The sequence below is a fragment of the Saccostrea echinata genome, unplaced genomic scaffold (genome assembly GCF_033153115.1).
Source record: "Saccostrea echinata isolate AGI-Se365-2 ecotype Australia unplaced genomic scaffold, CSIRO_AGI_Sech_v1 ptg000023l, whole genome shotgun sequence".
Taxonomy (NCBI): Eukaryota; Metazoa; Mollusca; class Bivalvia; order Ostreida; family Ostreidae; genus Saccostrea; species Saccostrea echinata.
Window position 1 is genome coordinate 15,793,053 of NW_026889772.1, and position 24,366 is coordinate 15,817,418.

At 35.3% G+C, this 24,366-nt stretch overlaps 1 protein-coding gene across 1 annotated transcript; it reads left to right on the forward strand.

Moving 5' to 3' along the window:
• Window positions 1–53: 53 nt before the first annotated feature.
• On the forward strand, window positions 54–23,105 carry LOC133191260 (nicotinate phosphoribosyltransferase-like). The gene is made up of 15 exons (XM_061327015.1): window positions 54–175; window positions 1,021–1,191; window positions 1,928–2,138; window positions 3,052–3,182; window positions 5,577–5,692; window positions 6,008–6,092; window positions 8,656–8,764; window positions 9,694–9,834; window positions 10,280–10,364; window positions 10,456–10,536; window positions 12,739–12,841; window positions 13,374–13,459; window positions 17,235–17,306; window positions 17,674–17,781; window positions 22,795–23,105. Exons 1-15 carry the CDS (start codon window positions 97–99, stop codon window positions 22,870–22,872), a joined length of 1,656 nt encoding a protein of 551 aa, XP_061182999.1. The 5' UTR covers window positions 54–96; the 3' UTR covers window positions 22,873–23,105.
• Window positions 23,106–24,366: the final 1,261 nt, after the last annotated feature.

Here is a 24,366-nt window from a genome sequence, read left to right on the forward strand (position 1 = left end):
GCCCTTACGAACTAAATTCTCGGTATTCTTCTGGAGTTTTCATTCAGTGAAAGGTCGATCGCGATAAACGCTTTTCCTTGTCGGATAGCAACAAAGATGTCTGCAAGTGGGGATACAAATTTTTCGCGTGTGCTTAATAAAGAGCAGAATGGAGTTATTCAAGCCACATTAACAGGTACTCTTAAAAAAATAGATGTCTATTAATTGGTATTTTTCGAGAGTAGTGGTAACACATCGAAAGTGAAAGTAGGATCATAGGCATTTGTGTTGAAACGTGCAGCTGATTTTAGTATACTGTAGTTTAAACAGTTGGATTGATTAATTTCCGCATCAGGGGTTCTGATGCTGTTGGAGCCAATATTTTATTTCAATCAATATTTTTCAATGAATACGCTTCTTTACAAATTCATTAGCTGCAGAGATAAAAAAAAAAAATTACCAAGTTCGTGGAAAAGAAAATGAAAGTTTGCGGTTTATACTTCAGTTTTATAAACGGACTACAGTCATGCTGGTCAATAAGATATTAATTGGATATGGCTGCAATGTTTATTGCAGTTATGGAAAGACCCATTCATATCGATGCATTCCATTGCAAGCTTCTATAGTGTGCCACAATAGTGTGCCAGATTTGATATAGGGATCAAGACCAATTTATTTCACTTTAAGTATTTAAAAAGTACACTTGTATAGAAATCAGTGTAGGTGTCAGCACTGTATTAGAGTATATTAATCAATGAAAGATTTTAGTTAACAAGGAGTCAGCTGCTACTGAATTTGAAAAAAAAAATGCATGTTTATATACTAGGTAATGATTTATTTATTTGGATAGTAAAAGTTTGTCTTAGTTTTTGGAGCATGTTACTTCACTTTTGTCAACATTTTCAGTGATATGTCAGATTTATGTTTTGAATTTTTAGGATGTTTAGTATTCTAAAGATACTAAATTTTGAAGAATAATAATTTTTATTTTGATTGCATGCATACAAATAATACAGTAATTTGAATGTTATTATATTCCAGACTTGTATCAGATAACCATGGCATACGCTTACTGGAAAAGTGGAAAGAGAAATGAAACTGCAGTCTTTGATCTTTACTTCAGGAAAAATCCATTTAAAGGAGAATTTACAATATTTGCTGGTTTAGAAGAGTGTATTAAGTTTGTCAAAAGTTTCAAGTTCTCAGTCAGTGGTGAGTTATTTATTTCTAACATTGAAGTTGTTGGGCATGGCTAGTCATATAAGTGATAGAAATTTAAACATACATTACTGCATGTTTACAATAGTTGGACATCATTTAGTTTCAGAAATGATGTCAGATTTTTTCTTGACTTAGTTCTCCTTTGATTTAATGTTCCTCAACAATACATTAAAAAAATCTCAACATCTCAATTGCTTGGTCAGTTCAAGTTACATATTTGGAGAAAACCATGATTTATATGTTATTATTCACTTCTATTGCTTTACCAGGGTTTTTTCTTGAGTTCTTTTTGAGTCCAGTTACCAGACCTATTCCCAGCTTAAAAATGTTAAAAGTCAGCTATGTTTCCAAATTTTTACTCTAGTTTTTCCCAATTTAGTTACAACTTACAAGTAAGGCAATGTCATACTTAAAAAAAAAAACAAACCTCAATCTGAACATGTAATGGACAATAAAAAAATCCTATTTCTACGGTCCTTGGACACATTTTGAAAAGAAAAAAGTCATGAAAACTAAGGTTAAAATGTTGTTTATACATGATATATTATATATATCTGCAAAGTTAGTAATAAATCATATTTCCTTGCCTTAAATATAACCATGGTTGTGTGCCCAAACTGATACACTCTACTTTGCTTTGTTGCTTCAGTAATTACATGTTGTACACTTCTTCAATTTCTTGCATTTATGATTATGTCTTAAAGTTAATATATTTTTTGTGTTGCAGATATCAACTACCTTAAGACAGTTTTACCTGAAAATATTGAAAGTGAATTTTTTGATTACCTTCAAAATTTAACAACAAATGAGGTGCGACTGATTGCCATTGATGAGGGGATGGTTGTGTTCCCAAAGGTCCCCCTCATCTCAGTAGAAGGCCCCCTTCCTGTAGTTCAGTTAATGGAAACACCTCTACTAAATCTTGTTAACTATGCCAGGTAAAATGAAATTATATAAATATATAGCTAGTTGTACATGTTGTAATGGTTTGGGTTGTGGGTGTTGGCTTTGAAAGTTCAGGTGGTACAGCACCTGACTAGTGATGCAGGGGTTCCAGGTTCGATTCCTGCTCCAGCCAATGCCATACATTTTTCCCTTTCCTAGTACAATATCAATACAAGTATGCTTGTTATGTATTAAAAAACATGAGTTTCATACACTCAAGTATGGAAGTCAGTATGCACATCATGTACTATATAAAGAGTTTTGTATATAAAAATAGAAATTAACAAAAGGAAACAGTTCTTCATGACAGTATATACATGAATTTGCAGGCTGATATTTGGATTGAAGAATTATTTTTAAAAAAATGAAACAAAAACTGATGTCCATAATTTTTTACTTTGTTTGACAGGTGTGGATCCAGGAATTTTTTTTCCAGGGGGGTCCACCCCATAACTAAAAAATCCAGCCCAGAAATTTCTTGATTAGCAAAAAAAAAAGGTAGTGGGGGGGGGGGGCTTTTTTTACTTCTTAAGCATCATATGTTTGGCTCTTTCTACCAACTTAACAGGGTCCACATTTTCCAGAGGGGGGGGGGGGGGGGGGGATTCAAAGGTCCCTTCCACCCTCTAGATTCGCTCATGTTTGACAATATGAGAAAAGTTAATTTAAAAAATACATGTATAATGGATGTCTGTTAAAAAAAAAAAAAAGCAAAACATGTTTTCCAGAAAGGTCACACTCATTTTATCTATTATATCAGATTACAACCCTTTGCGTTTTGTTTTCTTTTAAGATTTAGATTAGTCTGTAAAAAGTTTACAGCAAATGCCTAAAATTTTATTGGCAGCTAACACCTTGCAAACACATGTATCAGATGCACTGAAAATCTCTGAAATTAATTTGTAGTTTGGTAGCCACAAATGGAATGAGATTCAGACAAGCAGCAGGTCGAGACAAAACACTACTCGAGTTTGGACTGAGACGAGCTCAGGGTCCTGATGGTGCCTTATCTGCCTCTAGATATTGCTATCTTGGTGGTCAGTAGTATTAATTATTGTATTGATTCTACTTAATACATTTGTTTATTCTTTTAAGGAAACATTGATTTTCTGCTCTTATTAATATTAGCTTTACATTGATTTCTGATTCAACCTTAACTGTTGTACAGTGCTAATAGGATTTCTAAATTAGACCAGTTGTTCCCAAACTTGATTTTGTTTTTGTCCTTGAGTGCACTTCAGCTGGGATCAAAAGGATTAGTAAAATATTACTTTTTAATTACATATCCCTTTTGAAAAAAAAGATAATCTCCCCCGTGTAAAGTGTATATTAAAAGTCTGCTGTGTTGTTCTGGAGAGGAGTTATGTAACTTTTATTCAGTGTGATTTGTATATGTACAAAAACCCATAATCTAATTTTTATGTTTGATTTGTTATATTCATATATTTCATTTCAGTATCTTTGCATTAGACACTGTAAAAATGCAATCCCAAAATTGTAGGATTAGGCCAAAATAAAATTATTGTTTGTTTGGAATTGCCTCCCACCTCATTGAAATGACCCCTCCTGGAAACATTTTATTGACCAAAAATAAGAATTTTTTTTTTTATTTAATCAACTCTTGGCTGTTATCACATGTGCCACCAAAACTCTTAATTAGTGTCGGATCTAAGCAAAAACTGGGTTCTTTTTTATGGGAGATACCTTTAGAAAAAGTCAGAAAATAGTGTGTTCACTGCTTATTGAGATTTTTATCAACAGTATTTAATTTCCTTCAATATTGAACAAAAATAATATAAAGTTCCCTCGCTCCCTCCTGGGTCTGAACCCCCCCCTCCCCCCAGGTGGCAATTCCAAACAAACAGTTTTTTACAGAAAGCCTAATATCATGATGAAAGGAGGTTATTTTTCACAATTAGGATATTGTGCATAAAATATCATTTTCAAATATTTTGAGATCTGTATTATTTTAAGGATAATACTTTTTAGATGACATAAATGTGCCATTGTTAGTTGACACAGCTCGTGACGTGTTAAACCAGAATATTTTAATCCTCTTTTTCACCAGTATATATTTTCTTGACTGATTTTGTTTTTTCTGTTCATCTGAGTTTCGGTGCTTTCTAGCTCAAACAAGAGGAATATGGGCAACAGCAGAGTAAAAAAGTACTGGCTTTACTTAAGTTTAATCTTTTCTTCTTCTCCCATAAGACTATGGGCAAAATCTCTAGTAAGCTTTACCCAAATGTTGTAATAAGGAAATTACTTTTTAATCCATATTCAAACTTGGCTCCTTTGGCTTCTAACTGACTGATACAAAATTATATGCATGTTTATCTTTATGGTAAGTGTATGCCAGGTGAATGAAATATGGCACAAATGTTTTACCAAAGGTGCCAAAGAAGGTTATTATACAAAACCAAGTTTTGTTCCAGTGAGAATACTTGTTAAATATAGTTTTCTTTATTGATATTACATACCTTGGAAGGCTTTGTCCTTAGGTTACAAACCCATATTATCACTTCACCATCTCCCTGTCAATGATAGACTATTATATTAGTATGAACTCAGAAATTCATGTGATATTTTTATATATAACATTTTTTAATACAGGTATAAATTATGATTCTATCTTGTGTTATTTATCAGTTTGTTTTCTCATCAACAATTTACAAAATGATTATCAAAGAACAAAAAGCAGATTATTATGCCTAAAATGAAAATTAGAAAAAAAGATAGTTTACTTGTTATTATATTTTGCTGTAAATTACAGTTTCTTTGGATTTTGTTGTTTCATCATAAGCAGTTAGTTCCTCGTCTTATAGACCTGTTTAATTTCTGGTCATGATTAATTTACATTAGCAGGTTCAGATGTCAGTATTTGTGACATAGTACTGCAATGCCAGCCATAATGTCACTGCTAGGCTGACATAAGCCTTAATTTGTATATTATACAAGCATACCTAGAAAGATATCATTTCCAGTGTTTACATAACTACATCAGATGTAACAGGCCTTACCTGGGGTACTAAACTTTATTCAATGTATATATATTAAGTAAGGATTGTATTAGCATTGTTCAAATATTACAGAACTGCATAACAGAAAATCATCGGAAAATGTTATATGGATTTAAATATATATTATAGTAATTATGTGTCCATAAAAAAAATTGGTGAAGCTGGCATAACTTATTAGCATTTCATCTTGTAGGCAGTTGGCACTTGTTTTATAGATAGGGATGTGGCCATTATTTGTTAAATCCATAAGGAGTAGGGGATGGTATTGGCCACAACTTGGGGGGGGGGGGGGGGGGGTTGATGGAGACAGAAAGATATATAATGGAATATCCAATGATGACTCAATTTCTAGTGTTCACATTTTTTATTCTATGCAGTATGTCTCAAATATACTTCAACCATTTGTTGTAGGATTTGATGGAACCAGTAACGTGTTGGCAGGAAAGATGTACAACATTCCAGTGAGAGGAACACATGCCCATGCTTTTGTGAATTCCTACTCTTCTCTGTCAGAAGTTCAAGAAAAGGTGAATTCGATGTTAATGTAAATATCGCACATACTTAAAACATGCAATAAAGCAGTTCCTGGAAGTCATTTTTGTGTCCCTTAACAACAAAGTAATGAGAGAATAGAGTGAAATGTATTAGAGGATGTTTTACTTTGATCATATTCCCATATTTAAGATAAAAGTAAATTTTTTAAAATACTTTTTGTTTGAAGTACATGCATTTTTATTAAATTATATTACCTTTGAAGCTCTTCTGTTCTCCATATTGTAACATACTTGCTTACAAAAGCAAGATTTGTAGCTATGGTTTCATGTTTTTATCACATGTTTTAGGAACTGCTGAATAAAAAAACTAACCAGGTACTCAAATTCTCAGCAGTTTGTGTCAAATGGAGGAAGAAGTTAGCCCCAATATTGGGTAGGTGCAGCATTTGTTTGATTCAATAGTTGAACAGGAATCTTAATCCCTCAACATTTACATTTTCAAATATCTTTGTCAGAGATAAAACTACAAGTAAGTAAATAGCTTTAAATCTTCACGAAGCCATTTGCTTGTGATAGACCTGCTTTCTCGCTGTGTGTGACTTGGATGACCTATTGTTTTCTGTTTTTGTCCGTCAACAGTGTATATATAAAAATTTTCAGCTTTTCTCTGGAACAGATGAACAATTTCAACCGGTTTTGGCTTAATTATTAGCATCTTTGGGTAAAGGGGAACAAAAATTGTGAAAATCTTGGCCCCAGCTCCCCTTGGGCCTGAAGGATGGGGCAAAATTAATGCAATTTCTAAAAATCTGCTTCTTTACTCCAGGACACCAAGCAGTCAAACTATTGACATGATTGTAATAAGCGTTGAGCCCCCTACCAAAATTTTGAAATTTATGACCCCCGGGTTAAGTGTTCTGGTGTTAGGGTGGGGCTCTATTGATCATATGATGAAAATACATAAATTCTTTGAAAATCTCTGCTCCTGGGTATTTAGCAAACAAACTGAGTGCTTGGTTATGATGAGCAAAGGTACCTCTCCCAAAATTATGAAATTCATGGCTCATGTGTCAGGGGTTCTCAGAGCTTTCAAAAAGACTAGAAACAGGGCGTACTTTAACAAAAATAAGAGGTACTTTGTGGAAGCGATTTTAATTAAATATGTTATTAAATTTTTCTCTAACAATTGTATATTTGGCTGGTACAATCACGATTTGAGTCAGGTAAAAGGTGGGGGGTACCAGCAAATTTTGAAAGGCCTGGGTTCTGGTATTAGGGCTGGGCTGTATTGATTATACGTGTACAGTGAAAATGCAGTAATTCTTTTAAAATCTTCTCTTCTAGGCATCTAGGAGGCAAACAGATGACAAAGTTGTAATGAGCAAGAGTGTTTTACCAGATTTGTGAAATTCTGGACCACTGGGTTTAAAATGTTTTGGACAAATAAAGTGTATTTTTATTGGCAAGTGCAGGCAAATAAGCTGATCTACTTTATGATTTGTTACTATTATGTTCATCTCTGATTATCCTATTTCTCTTGCTTTTTTGCAACATATCTTCATCTCTCTGTTTATTTTGATTTATTTTATACTTCTGTGGATTCTTTACAGTGTTGAATAATACTCAAGTGACCATTAAGGCTATTTGGCATCTTGTTAGCTCTTCTGAGCTGAAGGCTCAAAGAGCTAATGCTATGGCATTTGTGAAGCATGGATCAGCTATTTGGAATATGGGCCATATCTCAAGAACCTAGCCAATTTTTGCCTAAGAGCTATGTTCGCTTTATGCATAAAATAGCCCTGTAGATTTACCAATTTATTGACTAACACCCTAAGTTTCATTTCCAACATCAATATAATTTGGAGACTTAGTGCTTTCATTTCTTATAACAAAGTTTCCTCTGAGAGTTCAGGTATTGGAGAAAGGGCTTTGTAAAATTGTGATATCTTTGAATTTTACCTTCAGCAAGGAATTAAAATATGAGCACATCCCTCGATCCCCAAAAAAATAATGTTTTATAATTTCCAGAAATAGTTCTATAGTAGCACATTTTGGATTAGAGGTGTGCTCTATAGGAAATATTGAAAAATGTGTCAAACTCTTGGCCATTTCTGAAGAAATTTTCAGGATATGGGAATGTGATATCATAATGCATTGTTAGTGTTACTTTATATTTCATAGATATGTAGTCACAAATGGCCAAAATGATATTTCAAGCATTGTCAACTAAAAACTGAGCAGTTTTGATATTTTAGAAATTCACAGGGCCAAAAAAGACCCTAAGTGAACCTTGCTTCTTGTCAAAGAGTATTCTTTGCTCAAGGGCTTATATTTATTCTAAAAATAGGGATGTGACCCTTAAACCTTGTCAGTTCATACATTTGAGTCCTCGAAGTGTGTCAACCAAAAAGTATGTCACTGTGACCCACTATTAGAATATCATCTATATATTTAAATATTTTAAATAATGAGAGGCTTAGAATTTTCAAACTTTGTTAGTTGATGCATCTTGGGGCTTGGGAGTGTGTTAACTAAAAACTAGGTCACAGTGACCTATTTTTTGAATGTCACACTTTTACCTATTTTTGGAATGTCACACATTTATATGAATGTTTAGGATAATGAGAGGCTTAGAATCATCGAACTTGACCAAAAAGTAGGTCGCCATGACCTATTTTTAAATTTCACACCTTTATCTCAATATTTAGAATAATATGAAGCTTAGAATCATAAAATTTTGTCAGTTGATACATCTTTGGTCAACGGAGTGTGTCAACTAAAAAGTAGATTGCAGTGACCTACTATTGGAATTTCATAGTTGCATGTTCAAGATTTAGGATACTTTAGGATACTAAAGAACTAGTCCCCTGCAGTACTTGTATTGTTGTAATTAGCTGTATTAAATAAGTTGTTTAATAATCATATGATTGATTTGTCTAAAGCATGAATCTGTAGAGTCAGTCTTCGCTTCTTCATTAATGTTGATAATGTTTTAGAGTTTTTGGATGATCAGGCCTCAGAGGGAGAATTGGCTGCATTTATAGCGTACGCTCAGGCTTTCCCTGATGGATTCCTGGCTCTTATTGACACATACGATGTCATAAGGTAAGACTCACACTGAGTATAACAGTCAAATTATACTGTCAATTCTAATCATAAATATTCTTCTGTAAGTATTCTGATATATAGCATACTGATTTATTTGGATTTTTAAAGAACATGAATGATACTGTAAATTCCATATTTTTTGCGAGTATTTAATATCGCAAAATGACCTTTTAACTTCAAATCGCTAAAACAATAATTCACGAGTGGTCGGTAAAGAGATTTTACATGGATTTCAGCTCCATAAAAAATAATGAGTAATTTTATTTTGCAAGTGGTGTTTCTCGCAAAATTATGCAATAATATTTCCATTTCTATTTGTTTTCTCTGTGATAACTCTTTGAAAGTTAGGAGAGTTGATTTCTTGATCATTCTAACGGAATGCAAATTTTGCCAAGCGAAAGGTCAGTAGCTAAGAAGGCATAATATGCATGTAATTCTCATGCGGCTGTCTTTGTGTCTGACTCTAAGGAGGCCTAATATGCATGTAATTCTCGTGCGGCTGTCTTTGTGTTTGACGTCAGTGGGCGGGGACTATTGAAATTGACATGTGAGGCCTCGTGTAATTTAAATCTATTCGTCTACATTTTTAAAATCTAAATTTACAATTTTATTTCAAAATGAAATGGAAATATAAGGAATCACTGTCTAGTAAGTAGAGTATGCCAGGGACATCAACGATAGTTGGAAACGTGGGATAATTTATGCATAACGGGCTTCGCCGGTTATGCAAATTATCCCACGTTTCCAACTATTGTTGATGCCCTGGCATACTCTACTAACTAGACAGTGATTCCTTAAATTAATTCCTCGCGTATACTTAGGACTCTACAGTATAAAGTGAATTTAAATACCATTTTACATTACATCTAACATTAAAAATGATGTGAATTTGATTAGGAGAACTATTCCTTTTTTGTGACTTGTAGGTCAGGGCTACCTAACTTTTGTACTGTAGCCATGGCTTTGAGTGACTTTGGATATGAACCTAGGGGAATTCGTCTGGACAGTGGAGACTTGGCATACCTGTCTCAGGTAGTCAGACAAAGCTTCAAGAAGGTAGCTGATAAGTAAGTGTTCATTGTATTTATATTAAAGGAGCATTGATCTTACATTCTACGATTATGATAATGTGATTCACAAATTTATGACAACTTCTTTAAGAATTTTTGGATGATTATTTATAAAAATCCCAGGTTTTTTTGTTTTGTTTTTTATCAGAGATTATCGCCAATCAAAAAAAAATCTAAGAGCAAACCTTTTATGTGTATACAGACTGCTTGAAAGAAGCTGATACTTGATTTTATGGAAGAGAAAGAAAGCAGCTGTATATATACTCAGCCCTTGTGTTGTTCTTATCCCTGGGTTTTAATGATAAAAATACCATTTTATCTTTTGTATATCTGGGGCATAAAAAGATGGCATTGATGAAGTCATTTATTTTGTGGGTAAAACCTTTTTGCACTAATATTCTTTGCTTTTTAATTTTTAAAAGTGTGATTCATTGATATTTAGGTTTGAAGTTCCATGGTTTGCTAAATTAAACATTGTGGCCAGTAATGACATCAATGAAGATACTATACATTCCCTTAATCAGCAGGTAACAAAACTTAAATTCACTGAAATTTCTCAGAATTCTTTTGAGAAAAGTTTAAAATTCATCTGAATTTATGGATTTCTGATTTTGATAGGGCCATGAAATAGACAGCTTTGGGGTTGGTACTCATCTAGTCACATGTCAAAAGCAGCCAGCACTAGGGGGTGTGTACAAGGTAAGACATTGTCAACATGCTCGGGATAGTATAGAAGCAAGTACTAGAGTTGGGGGATGTACAACAGCTAGACTAAGGGGTGTGTACAACAGCCAACACTAGGGGGGGTGTAAAACAGCCAGCATTGGGGGGGGGGTGTACAAAAGCCAGCATGGGGGGGGTGTTTAAAAGCCAGCATTAGGGGGTGTGTACAACAGCCAGCATTAGGGGGTGTGCAACAGCCAACATTAGGGGGGGGTGTACAAAAGCCAGCATTAGGGGGTGTGTACAACACCCAGCATTAGGGGGTGTGTACAAAAGCCAGCATTAGGGGGGGGTGTACAACAGCTAGCATTAGGGGGGGGGGGTGTACAACAGCCAGCATTAGGGGGGGGGGGTGCACAACATCCAGCATTAGGGGTTGTGTACAACAGCCAGCATTAGGGGGTGTGTACAAAAGCCAGCATTGGGGGGGGGGTGCAAAAGCCAGCATTAGGGTGTGTGTACAACAGCCAGTACTATAGGGGTGTGTACAATAGCCAGCATTAGGGGGGTGTAGAACAGCCAGCGTTAGGGGTTGTGTACAACAGCCAGCATTAGGGGGTGTGTTCAAAAGCCAGCATTAGGGGGGGTGTACAACAGCCAGCACTATAGGGGTGTGTACAATAGCCAGCATTGGGGGGGGGTGTACAAAAGCCAGCATTAGGGGGTGTATACAAAAGCCAGCATTAGGGTGTGTGTACAACAGCCAGCATTGGGGGGGGGGTACAAAAGCCAGCATTAGGGGGTGTATACAAAAGCTAAAATAATGAGGTGTGTACAACAGCCAGCATTAGGGGGTGTGTACAACAGCCAGAATTAGGGGGTGTGTACAACAGCCAGCATTAGGGGGTGTACAACAGCCAGCATTAGGGGGTGTGTACAAAAGCTAGCATTAGGGGGTGTGTACAACAGCCAGCATTAGGGGTGTGTACAACAGCCAGCATTAGGGGGGGGGTGTACAACAGCCAGCATTAGGGGGGGGGGTGTAAAACAGCCAGCATTAGGGGGTGTGTACAATAGCCAGCATTGGGGGGGGGGGGTGTACAATAGCCAGCATTTGGGGGGGGGGGGTGTACACAGCCAGCATTTGGGGGGGTGTACAACAGCCAGCATTAGGGTGTGTGTACAAAAGCCAGCATTAGGGGGAGTGTATAACAGCCAGCTCTATAGGGGTGTGTACAATAGCCAGCATTGGGGGGGTGTACAACAGCCAGCATTAGGGGGTGTGTACAACAGTCAGCACTATAGGGATGTGTACATAGATAGCATGGGGGGGGGGGGGGGTACAATAGCCAGCATTAGGGGGGTGTACATAGATAGCATTAGGGGGGTGTACAATAGCCAGCATTAGGGGGTGTACAATAGCCAGCATTAGGGGGTGGGTACAACAGCCAGCATTAGGGGGTGTGTTCAACAGCCAGCACTATAGGGTTGTGTACAAAAGCCAGCATTAGGGTGTATGTACAAAAGCCAGCACTGTAGGGGTGTGTACAATAGCCAGGGGTGTGTACAAGATAAGATATTCTCAAGAGTGAGCACTAAGGGTTTTACAACAGACAGCACTAAGGTGTTCTTTACAACAGCCAGCACAGTAGGGGTGTGTACATTGCTAGCACTAGGAGTTGTGTACAAGGTAAGACATTCTCAACAGCAAACACTAGGGGTTGTACAACAGCCAGCTCTAGGGGTTTATACAATAGCCAGCACTAGGGGGTTGTTCAACTGCCAGCACTATAGGTATGTGTACAACAGTGATCATTAGGGGGTGTGTACAACAGCCAGAACTATAGGAATGTGTACAACAGCCAGCACTAGGGGATGTGTACAAGGTAAGACATTCTCAACAGTGGGTAAGAGGTGTTACAACTTACAAGGTAAGATTTTCCCAACAGCCAGCACTAGTGGAGGGGTTGGGGGTGGCGGTGGAGTTTGTGGGTTGTACAACAGCCAGCACTGGGGGGGGGGGGGGGGGGGGGGGAGGGCGGGGGTACAACAGCCAGGACTAGTGGGTGTACAACACCCATTAACAGATAAGATTGAAAAAGTGCAATTATTCAGATATTTACAGTGAGTAGTGAATATAATGATTTTTTTTAAACATTGAAAATATTTTTAGTTGTATATAAATAAATATGGAAAAAGGTACAGTTATCTGCAATATTTATTTTTTCTTAATTTTAGCTGGTTGAAATAAATGAAAATCCTCGAATGAAACTCAGTGAGGATGTAGAAAAGGTGACCATTCCAGGCAGGAAACATGCTTATCGCTTGTTTGGTATTGACGGTCAGTATTGTAAAATAATTGCAAACACATTTTTTGTTTAATTTGTTTAGAAATTCTATTAGAAGTGATTATGATAATATACATATACACAAATGATTACAAAATTGTAATTATCAGTAATAAAGGCAGTGTTTAAATCAGTGAAATCATTCTGGATTCCTGTAGTGGGAATGGAAATTCAATTTCGTAATAGGCTATAATTCTGAGATGAAACATGATATGAATATAAATAACAGTAAAAACACTCAAATTCGTCAATTTAAAAGAAAAAAGATTGCAGTAATACACGCTTATAACTAAGTGCCAGGGACAGATGATTTTGATTCATAATAAACAAAATTCATTATATCCGTTAGTATCACAATACAGTTTAGTCATTGGGAATGAAAATCACTTTGCTGTAAGCATCAGTTCATTTTAAGCATGTTTGCCTTAAGTGTGTTCTACTGTATATGTAGAAAAAGATCACTGCGATTTTATGATAAATTTACAATACATGTACTAATAAGCATCAGACTTTGATTACTTTTAGGCAATGCTCTGGTGGATCTGATGATGCAGCCCTCAGAGAAAGCTCCACAGCCTGGAGAGCGCGTCTTATGTCGTCACCCTATACAGGTACAGTATGTGTTCTGTAGACTGTGTCTTATGTCGTCACCCTATACAAGTGCGTGTTCTGTAGAGTGTCTTATGACATCACCCTATACAGGTACAGTATATGTTCTGTAAAGTGTTCTTATGTCATCACCTTTTACAGGTACAGTACACGTTCTGTAGAGCATTTTTATGTCAACACTCTATACAGGTATAACATGTTCTGTACACCATCTCTCCCTAAAAGCTATGTCACCCTATACAGGTATGTGTTCTGTAGTGTGTTCTTATTTCAACACCCTATACAGGTACGTGTTCTGTAGAGTGTTCTTATGTCATCACCCTATACAGGTACGTGTTCTGTAGAGTGTTCTTATGTCATCACCCTATACAGGAACGTGTTCTGTAGAGTGTTCTTATGTCATCACCCTATACAGGTACGTGTTCTGTAGGGTGTTCTTATGTCATCATCCTATACAGGTTCGTGTTCTGTAGAGTGTTCTTATGTCGTCACCTTATACAGGTTCGTGTTCTGTAGAGTGTTCTTATGTCATCACCCTATACAGGTATGTGTTCTGTAGAGTGTTCTTATGTCATCACCCTATAGAGGTATGTGTTCTGTAGAGTGTTCTTATGTCATCACCCTATACAGGTACGTGTTCTGTAGAGTGTTCTTATGTCATCACCCTATACAGGTACGTGTTCTGTAGAGTGTTCTTATGTCATCACCCTATAGAGGTATGTGTTCTGTTGAGTGTTCTTATGTCATTACCTTATACAGGTACATGTTCGGTAGAGTGTTCTTATGTCATCACCCTATAGAGGTATGTGTTCTGTAGAGTGTTCTTATGTCATCACCCTATACAGGTACGTGTTCTGTAGAGTGTTCTTATGTCGTCACCCTATACAGGTACGTGTTCTGTAGAGTGTTTAATGTCATCACCCTATACAGTTACATGTTCTGTAGAGTGTTCTTATGTCGTCACCTTATACAGGTACGTGTTCTGTAGAGTGTACTTATGTCATTACCCTATACAGGTAGAGTGTTCCTATGTTCTGTGGAATGTCTTATGTCGTCACTCTATCCAGGTACAGTACATTTTTGTACACCATCTCTCTTGAGAGCTACATTTATGACACCCAATCAGATATATACATGTTCTGTAGACCATCTCTCCCTGAATGCTATAATGTCTTGACTGCTTATCTGGGACTTCAAAGCCTATGACAATGCATTATGAAAAAGCAGAGGCAAAATGAAGATCAAAGAATATGTAATAAATAGAAAATTCCATGTTTTGTAGTTGACTATGAAGTTTATTTCACTCATGAAACAGGATTTTTTTTTATATTTTCACCCATGAAAAAAATTCTATATCCAACTAAAAACATTGAATATTCTCCATATATTTAATATGTTGAGGCACATACAAGAATATATATTGTTCAACATGCTCCAGAAAGTTTGTTTATTTCAGATTTCTTTTTTCTTTTGCATGAATTCTTTTTCTGTAATCTTCTGTATTTTTTTTTCCTGAAATTCACTTGTTGAGACTTAGTACATGTACGTCTACATGTATAAAATTACTTTTTATACGCCCGTCTTAAGACGGGACGTATTATGTTATGGCGTTCATGTCCGTCCATCCGTCTGTTAGCTTTTTCGTGTCCGGTTCATAACTTTAATGCTAATAGGCCTAGAATTATCAAACTTTGTCAGCTGATACTTCTTGGGTAATGGGTAGAAAGTGTGTGGCACATTAAAAGTAGGTCGCTCTGACCTTTAATTAAGATGCTATGGCCAAGAAAAATCCTGTCCGGCTCATAACTAGAAAACTATTAGACTTAGAATGATCAAACTTGGCTAATTTATGCATCTTAGGTAGAAGGTGTGTCGCGACCTATTTCAAAGTCACTGTGACCTTTAATTTAAGTGAAATTTTAAAAAAAACTGTGTCTCTATACTATTGAATTACACAATCCCAAAAAATATAAGAGTGTTGCAGTATCCTTATTAAAAAGTGTTAAATCAAGAAAACATTTTTTTTTTTCATTATATACTTTACAACAATCTATAACAAATGTAATGTTATAAGAGAAATTCCACCTCTCTCATGGGTGTAATTATCAAGCACTGGTCAAGGAGAATTTTGATAACAGAAAATTGCATGTCAAATTAGAGAGAAATTAATGAGTTTTAGTGTGAGGAGCTAACTGGTAGAGCATCTCTGATCAAGCAGGTGTTATCTATATCTCTTGGGAACTGGGCAAAAGAATCAAATAGATTTTGTTGGCTAGCCTAACTTTTAAAATGAATTTGGTGAAAAGTAATTAAACTAATTTGATATTGTATGATATTGTAAAATAAACTAATTTGATATTGTATAATATAATTAAAACTAATACCGGGGGGGGGGGGGGGGGGGGGGGATATTGGAATCAGCATGTCCATTTCTCCGTATGCACTGCAGGTTAAAACCAGTTTGGCATCAAAATTCAAAAAAAAAAAAATCAAGTATTTTATTTTAAAAATGTGGTAGATAGTCCTTACAAATCTAAGAGTCATGCAGTAACCTTATTAAAAATGTTGCATCAAGATTACACAAGTTTTTGTTTCTTTTTATAAATCTTTGTAACAAATTAAAAAAAATCTCTGTTTTCAACAGAATGACATAAATATGCATTTTTACTGCAATACAGACTACAAAGCAGATAGTGCAGATCCATTCATCCCTTGGGAGTAATGAGTGGACATGCATCCAGTTAAAGATTATAATTAATTAATGAGTTCAATATAGGAAGGCTAGCTGTCTCAATCATTTCTGTTAGAGCATCTCTGATCAAGCTGTTTTTATCTGCATCCTTAGACAGAAGATCTACTAGTCAGTTCATAGCATATGTCATTTGATGGCCAGCCTTTTACTTTCAAAATTAATTTGGTACAGATTAAATTGTTAAGACTAATTTGATATTGCTTAGTATGATATTTTTATTTAATTTTTTGAAAATATCAAACAAATACGACAGATGAGGAGGGGGAGGGGGGTTGCAGATGGGCATTTGTCAAGCTCTGACACAACCAGCTGAGAAATCTATGATGTAATATTTGTTATAATTAATGCCTACACTACAAGAGATGTATAAACAGCAAATATTATAAGGAATGGAAAAATCATGAAAATCTTTGAATCAAGGTTGACATAATTTTCTTGCACTCTAAACTGTTTATGAGAATTGAACAATATTTGACGGGCATATCATGCTGTGGCGAGGCACTTTACTTATAATTTTGTACATCTGGACAGTAATGTAAGACAATCTCAACAGCCAGCACTAGGGGTTAAAGTAATGTTCTTTGTAGTGCAAATGCTTATAGCAAGTAAAATTTATTTCCCATGAAGATGCAATACTAGTATCTCAGTCTTAACACTTAATGGAAAGAAGTAGAAACTATGTACTGGTACCTCGAGATTTGCTGCTAACCCCGGGGATGTCTGGGTAGCGCAGTGGTTAGCGAACTGGCTTCTCACCGCTGAACTTGAATTCGATCCCTATGATCATAATGGTTGTAGTGAGAGGGTGAGGTGGTCGGTTGCTTGGACACCAGTTTTCTCTAGGTACTCCAGTTTCCTCCCAAAAAGTGACCCCCTCTCTCCAACAGGGGTGCAAGAAAGCTAGGACCCCAATGGAATTAAGCTTTCAAGTTTTCATGGACTGTTCTTGGTATATGTATGTACCATCATATTTCTTGTATATATTGAATAAAATTTACTTATTGATTTTGTGAATTAACTTTCAGGAATCCAGACGAGCCTATGTAATCCCAGCCAAGGTAGAACTCTTGCACAAGTGTTACTGGGACAAAGGAAAGGTAATTGGATTTTGTAAATTCAAGCCATATTGTAATGAATTCAAAGTTATTACTGTTTATCATTTCAGTTTTATTTAAAATATATGAAAATTAATTACTGTAAATCACTTTTTATTTGGGAGAACTTTATTTTGCGTAATTACACAAGACTGTCTGCTTGCGAAAATGTCATTCTCGCGTATATTTTTATTAGTATAGCTTATATACACCAGTAACCAGAATTTGTGAAAATTTTGTCTTGCATATACTGGTAAATACCAAATACCATTCTTCCGAAAATAAGGTGTCGCGAAGATTTGGTGATCTACAGTACTGATATATTTGACTATAATTTTATAAATATTTTAAAAACTTCAATATCAAATAGGTGGTACAACCTCTTCCATCACTATCTGAGTTACGAACCAAGGCCCTTAAATCCCTACAAACCCTTAGAATTGACCACAAGAGGGCACTGAATCCTACACCATACAAGGTAATGCTGCAGGTGTCACACCAGTAGGTATATAACTGTAGGTAGTCAAAACATGGCTGAAGCAAAATAATTCCTCATTTTCACCCTCGGATTCATGCATTTCTGAGGAAATAGGAGGTTATATTTTTGCTGAGGTTAAAAGCAATATGTTGGCTTTCTGATTTTACCAGATTTATAAACACAGAAGTATTGTTGATTTTTTTGGTACGTAGTATTTAAAGAGGGGATGGATAGGTTCTTCACTTTCTAGCACTTGTTCACCTTTGATAACAATAAACTTGCTTGCCTTTCTGAATAGCTAAGTGTGTTTTGGTACTAAAATGTTCAGAAAACATTGTTTTACAAAGTGTGAAAATGAATTCTTTCAGAAGCTTATTTTAGATGAGTTATGTCTGCTTAAAGTTTTGTAATTTTGGTCATAATGTATTGCAAAATTTAATACCAATGTGCAACCTGAAGTAACATTTCAGAGCTAACTGTAAGAGCCAATATATTTCTCTTTAGTAATAGGAATATAGTTTTTAGGTCACCTGAGTTACTCAGGTGACCTATTACTATCTGTTTTCATCCATCGGTGTGCGTCAAATGTAGTGCGTTAACATTTGAGCATTTTCAGCTTCTTCTCTGGAACCACTTAAACAATATCAACCAATTTTGGCATACAGCAACATCAAATAATCATCATCTTCTTTTTAATTTCTTTTCTTTTAATATCGACATGTTGTTTAGTTAATTTCTTTTCTTTTAATATCGACATGTTGTTGCTATCAATTTTGCATTTCTTCTTATGCGTATTATTCTTTACTTGTATGCCCTGAGGGGCCCCAAATTGGTATCGATAAATCTTATCTTATAGCATCTATGACTGAAGGGGGGAAAAAATTGTGAATTTCATGGTCCCTGCCCCCTTGGGGTCTTAGGGGTGGGACCAAAACCATCAAATTTAGTGCAATCTTTAAAAATCTTCTTCTTTACACCTGGACATCAAGCAGTCAAATTGTTGACAAATTGTGAAATTTGTGACCCCAGGATGAGGGGTTCTGTGGGAGGGGTGGGGTTCTAATGATTATATAATGAAAGTGCATTATTTCTTTGAAAATCTTCTTCTCTGATCACAGGTATTTAGCAGATAAACCAAGTATATAGTTATGATGAACAAGGGTGCCTCTTCCAAAATTGTGAATATCTTGGCCCCTGGGTCAGGGGTTATGGTGTTAGGGTGGGGCTCTATTGATCATATAGTGAAGATGCATGAATTCTTTAAAAATCTTATCTTCCCCCTGTATATAAAGTAGATAAACTAGGTGCATGGTTATGATGATCGAGGTTGCCTCTTTCAAAATTTTGAAACTTGTGGCCCCAGGGTGAGGGTTTGAGGGGGTGGAGCTCAATTGATTATACAGTGAAGTACATTATTTCTTTGAAAATCTTATCTGCTCCTAGGTATCTAGCAGATAAACCAAGTATATAGTTATGATGAGCAAGGACGCCTCTTCCAAAATCGTGATATTTGTGGCTCCTGGGTCAGGGGTTGATGTGAGAGGGGGAGGTCTCTTGAATACATAGTGGTAATGCATTATTTTTTAAAAAAAAAAACAACTTCTATGCCTCTGGGTATTAAACAGAAAAACTAATTGCATGGTTATGATGAGCAAGGAGGGTTTTTTTCTCAAAAAGTCTGAAATTCATAAGCCTAGGGTCAGTGGTTTGGGTGTTAGGGTTAGGCTCGTTTGAGTACATGTATATAGTAGCAATGCATTATTAGCTCTTCTGAGCCAAAGGCTCAAAGAGCTAATGCTATGGCCATTTGTGCGGTGTGCGGTGTGTGTAAACTTTTTAGAATATGGGCCATAACTCAAGAACCCCTTGGCCAATTATTGTCAAATTTGTTACAGGGTATCCTTGGCCCAAGGGCTCCCTTTTATACTAAAACTGGGGTTGTGACCCTTTAACAAGGGGAGATAATTAGGAAAATAGAAACAAAAGTACTGGTTGCTAAAAAATCTTCTTCTTAAGAAGCACTGGGCAGATTATCACCAAACTTATATAAAAGGATGAGGATATGTTGTAGATTAAAATTTGCAAGGGATTTACCCTGGGGCAAAGGGCGTGGTCTCAAGGTCACTTCAAAGTTGACCAAAAATTACATTTTATTAAAATGTTGATATTTTGCTTACTATAAGGACTAGGATCATCAAATCTTGTCAGTTGGTGCATCTAAGGACCTCATATCATGTTGACTCAAAAGTAGGTCACGGTGACCTACTTTTTAAATTTTGCGGCCATTCTTTTTCAAAATGATTTAGAGGCATATTTTGAAGAATTTAAGGCCTATGATCATCAAACTTTGTCAGTTGATGCATCTTGGGTCCTCAAAGTACGTCAACTAAAAAGTAGGTCACCTTGACCTACTTTTTGAATTTTATGGCTAATCTTTTTTAAAACAATTAAGGTCATTAATTCGAATACGGGGAGGCTTAGAATCATTAAATCTTGTAAGATGATGCATCTTGGGGCCATAAAACATATTTATTAAAAAGTAGGTCACAGTGACCTACTTTTTGAACTTTGCAGGCAATCGATTTCAAAGCGTTTTAGAGGCATAATTTGGACATTTTAAGTCCTATGATCATAAAACTTTGTAAGTTGATGCATCTTGGGTCCTCAAAAAAGGTCAACTGAAAAGTAGGTCACCGTGGCCTACTTTTCAATTTATATGACTATAATTAAATATATATATTAATTATATGACTATATTTAAATATTTCAGGTACTAATTGGCTGAGAATCATCAAACTTTGTCAGTTGATGCATTTTGGGTCTTCGGAGTAGGTCGACTAAAAAGTAGGTCACAGTGACCTACTTTTGAAAATTTATGGCTTAATTAAATATTTCGGGTACTAATTGGCTTAGAATCATCAAACTTTGTAAGTTGATGCGTCATGGGTCTTTGGAGTAGGTCGACTAAAAAGTAGGACACCATGACCTACTTTTGGAAAATTTATGGCTTTAATAAAATATTTCGGGTACTAATTGGCTTAGAATCATAAAACTTTGTCAATTGATGCATCTTGGGTCCTCGGAGTACAACAACTGAAAAGTAAGTCACGGTGACCTACTTTTGAAAATTTATGGCTTTAATCAAATATTTTGGGTACTAATTGGCTTAGAATCATTAAACTTTGTCAGTTGATGCGTCTTGGGTCCTCGGAGTACAACAACTGAAAAGTAGGTCACGGTGACCTACTTTTTGAAATTTTATGGCTGTATTTAATATTCTCAGGAATTATTTGGCTTAGAATCGTCAAAATTTGTCAGTTGATGCATCTTTGGTCCTCGGAGTAGGTTGACTGAAAAGTAGGTCACTGTGACCTACTTTTGAAAATTTATGGCTGTAATTAAATATTTTGGGTACTTATTGGCTAGAATCATCAAACTTTCAGTCGATGTATCTTTGGTCCTCGGAGTACAGCAACTGAAAACTAGGTCATGGTGACCTACTTTTGAAAATTTATGGCTTTAATTAAATATTACAGGTACTAATTGGCTTAGAATCATCAAACTTTGTCAGTTGATGCATCTTGGGTCCTTGGAGTAAAACAATTGAAAAGTAGGTCACTTTGACCTACTTATAAAATTTTATGATTATAATTTTAAAAAATATTTTAGGTATTAATTGGCTTAGAATCATCAAACTTAGTTGATGGGTCCTCAGAGAATGACAAGTGATAAGTAGGTCACCATGACCAACTCTCAGGTACTAATTGGCTTAGAATCATCTTGGGTTCTCAGAGTGTGAATTGGAATTTCAAGGGTTTATGTAAATATACAGGATACTTCGAGGCTTCAAATAGAAGTGATAGGTTGTACAGTTTATCAGAAGAGCGATTCAAGGCCCATGGGCCTCTTGTTTCTTTGAAAATCTTTTCTTTCCATTATTATTACAAAAACATACTTTTAGTGCATGGTTATGATGAGCAAGGGAGCCTCTTCCAAAATTGTGAATACATGTATCTTGGTCCCTGGGTCAGGGCTTCTGATAATAGGATAATGCTATACATGTATTGAATCTATAGTGAAAATGGATTATTTCTTTGAAAATCTTTCTCTCTGCTCCTGGACATCTAGGAGGCAAACAGAGTATATAAAGTTGTAATATGCAAGGGTGCTTTTACCAGTTTTTGAAATTTTGTACCCTTTGGTCAATTTATCAATTTCTACTGAAAGAAGTTGTTCCCCTTTGCTATTCACCTATGATAATTAATCACTGTAAAAGAAAAAACATAAGTAACTTAAAAGGTCAATTGAATAACAGAATTAAACAAGAATTTTTATAATATTTAATACAAAAGTACTTTTGTAGTTTTGAAAGGTCAGTTACCTTTTAAATAATATATAAATGAAAATGGGACACATTAGTGTATCTTTGTACATTAAATAATCTTCAAAGACTAAAAGATGCCAGTGTGAGGGGAAATAAAATGTGTTAATAGTGCTCTAGAACTATTGGTTCGTTTAGTCCACATGGGGATAGTGACAAATGGGGGGAAAATACAGGCAAATATATAGATCAACTTCAAGACTGGATATGAATGCTAAATTAATATTTTCCTGATCCCTGATCATGCTATTTCTCTTGGTTTTGGGCAACAAAGCTTTATTTATCAGCTTATTTTGTTTTAATCTATGGATCGTTACATTATACTCAGGTGACTGTTAAGGCCTTTGGGCCTCTTGTTTTTAGTATAATTAAAAAAATTGTCGACAAATTAGACATTAACATCAGTAAATAGAAAGGAGTTTATTCCCCCCCCCCCCCCCCCCCCCAAAAAAATACAACTACATTTTAATATATTGCCTTATTTTTAACAGAGCATTTATCAGTCTTTTTGTGTGTCTATGTACATATTAAATGTTTAAGAGTGAGGGCATCTAGAAACAAGATTTTTCTGTATGGTGTTACATTTGCTCTGATGATTAACTTGATTGTAGATCTTTTTTTTCCTATTTCAGGTGTCTGTAAGCAGTCAGCTTTACACCTTTATGCATGACCTTTGGCTAAAGAATGCTCCTATTGGAGAGCTGTGTTAGAATTTGATGTGGAAGTCAGACCTGATAACCAATAAAAATCTTAGTTTTTACAATTTATAGACCAGTATATTGACAGTTAACTGCCTTTACAAGGAGACCATTTTGTTTGTACTTACTTGTCAGTATTCTAGACAATCTCTTTCAATGGCCTCTGTTTTGTGTGCAATATGTTTTATTTTCTGAGAACAGTCTCTATCATTTTTGTCTTGTTTAGAAATCTGAATATTATCACATCTCTTTAAACATATAAATAGTTTATACTCTTTATTTGTGCTATATAATGCAGTATTAGATTATCAGTATAGCCATACTGTGATTTAAAGTCAAGGTGTTTTATGATTGTCTTTTTTCATTAGGGTTGGGGTCATTATTTCAGTTAATCAGTGCACGAAGACTGAGTTTAATCCATTGCTTTCCAGGTAAGGGATCTGTGTCACACAAGAGTTAGAATTATGACAACACTTTCGTTGGTTGTGTGCAGGGATGATGCAGGTATCATGTGATATGATGCATATCTTGATGCATATCTGCTCACATATGCAGGTATTGCTACACAAGGATCTGAAGAGACTCCATTGAGAATCATTTCCTGGTGACCTTTCAATTATCCATTCAAACATTTGCTGCAAGAATATGCCAGTATTTCAGAATTCAGTTACAGAAGTGTAAGTCCAGATGATCTACAGGGTATGGCAAGATTGCAATATCTTTTCTTTGCAGCAATGTAATGAACTTTTTGCATAGATCGTCTTTCAACTCTGATTTGTACTGGCCTAAGGATCCTTTCATTGCTTCCAAATATCAATGAAGTATAAGCTCTGTGATTGGTCAAAATTTTGATGAATATTTATGTCATGAAAGGTCACCAGGAGATCCCTTACTTCAGATCCCTGTGCAGTGATTTGAGGGAAATAAAGGATCTGACTTTAATGAGACATTTTATAATATTTTTTAAAGTGTAAAATTTTAAGCTTCATGTCAAGAAGAATTTAGTTACAAATTTCAATATAAAACAACAAAAACATCATATTATGTATATTTTAGTTTATTAGAAATAATATGTAAATTAAAGTAGATTGTTAAAATTTAGATAAATTGATTCTATTTGACTGAATCATAATTCAACATAAATGGCAATAAGTTTCGAAACTGGACTGTTTTTAATCAATATAATTAATGCAAGTTGTAGAACCTGATGTAATGATACATATATGCATGGAATAGTGAATTTACATATATGGTGAATTTTTTTTTATCTCCATTAAAATTTTAAAGAATTCCATGTAAAATTTTATGGTTATACTGAATTTGGACAATGAGTTTACAATTAGCGAACTGATTTTTTGTCTAGTAGAGGTTAAAAATAACACAATTTATAACTTTAATACACTGTATCAAGTTTTTAAAATTTTCAAAATTTATAATATTGACATTATTTTATTGCAAGTATTTATATTTAAAATTTATCAGAAAACTTCATTACTTCAAGGTTAG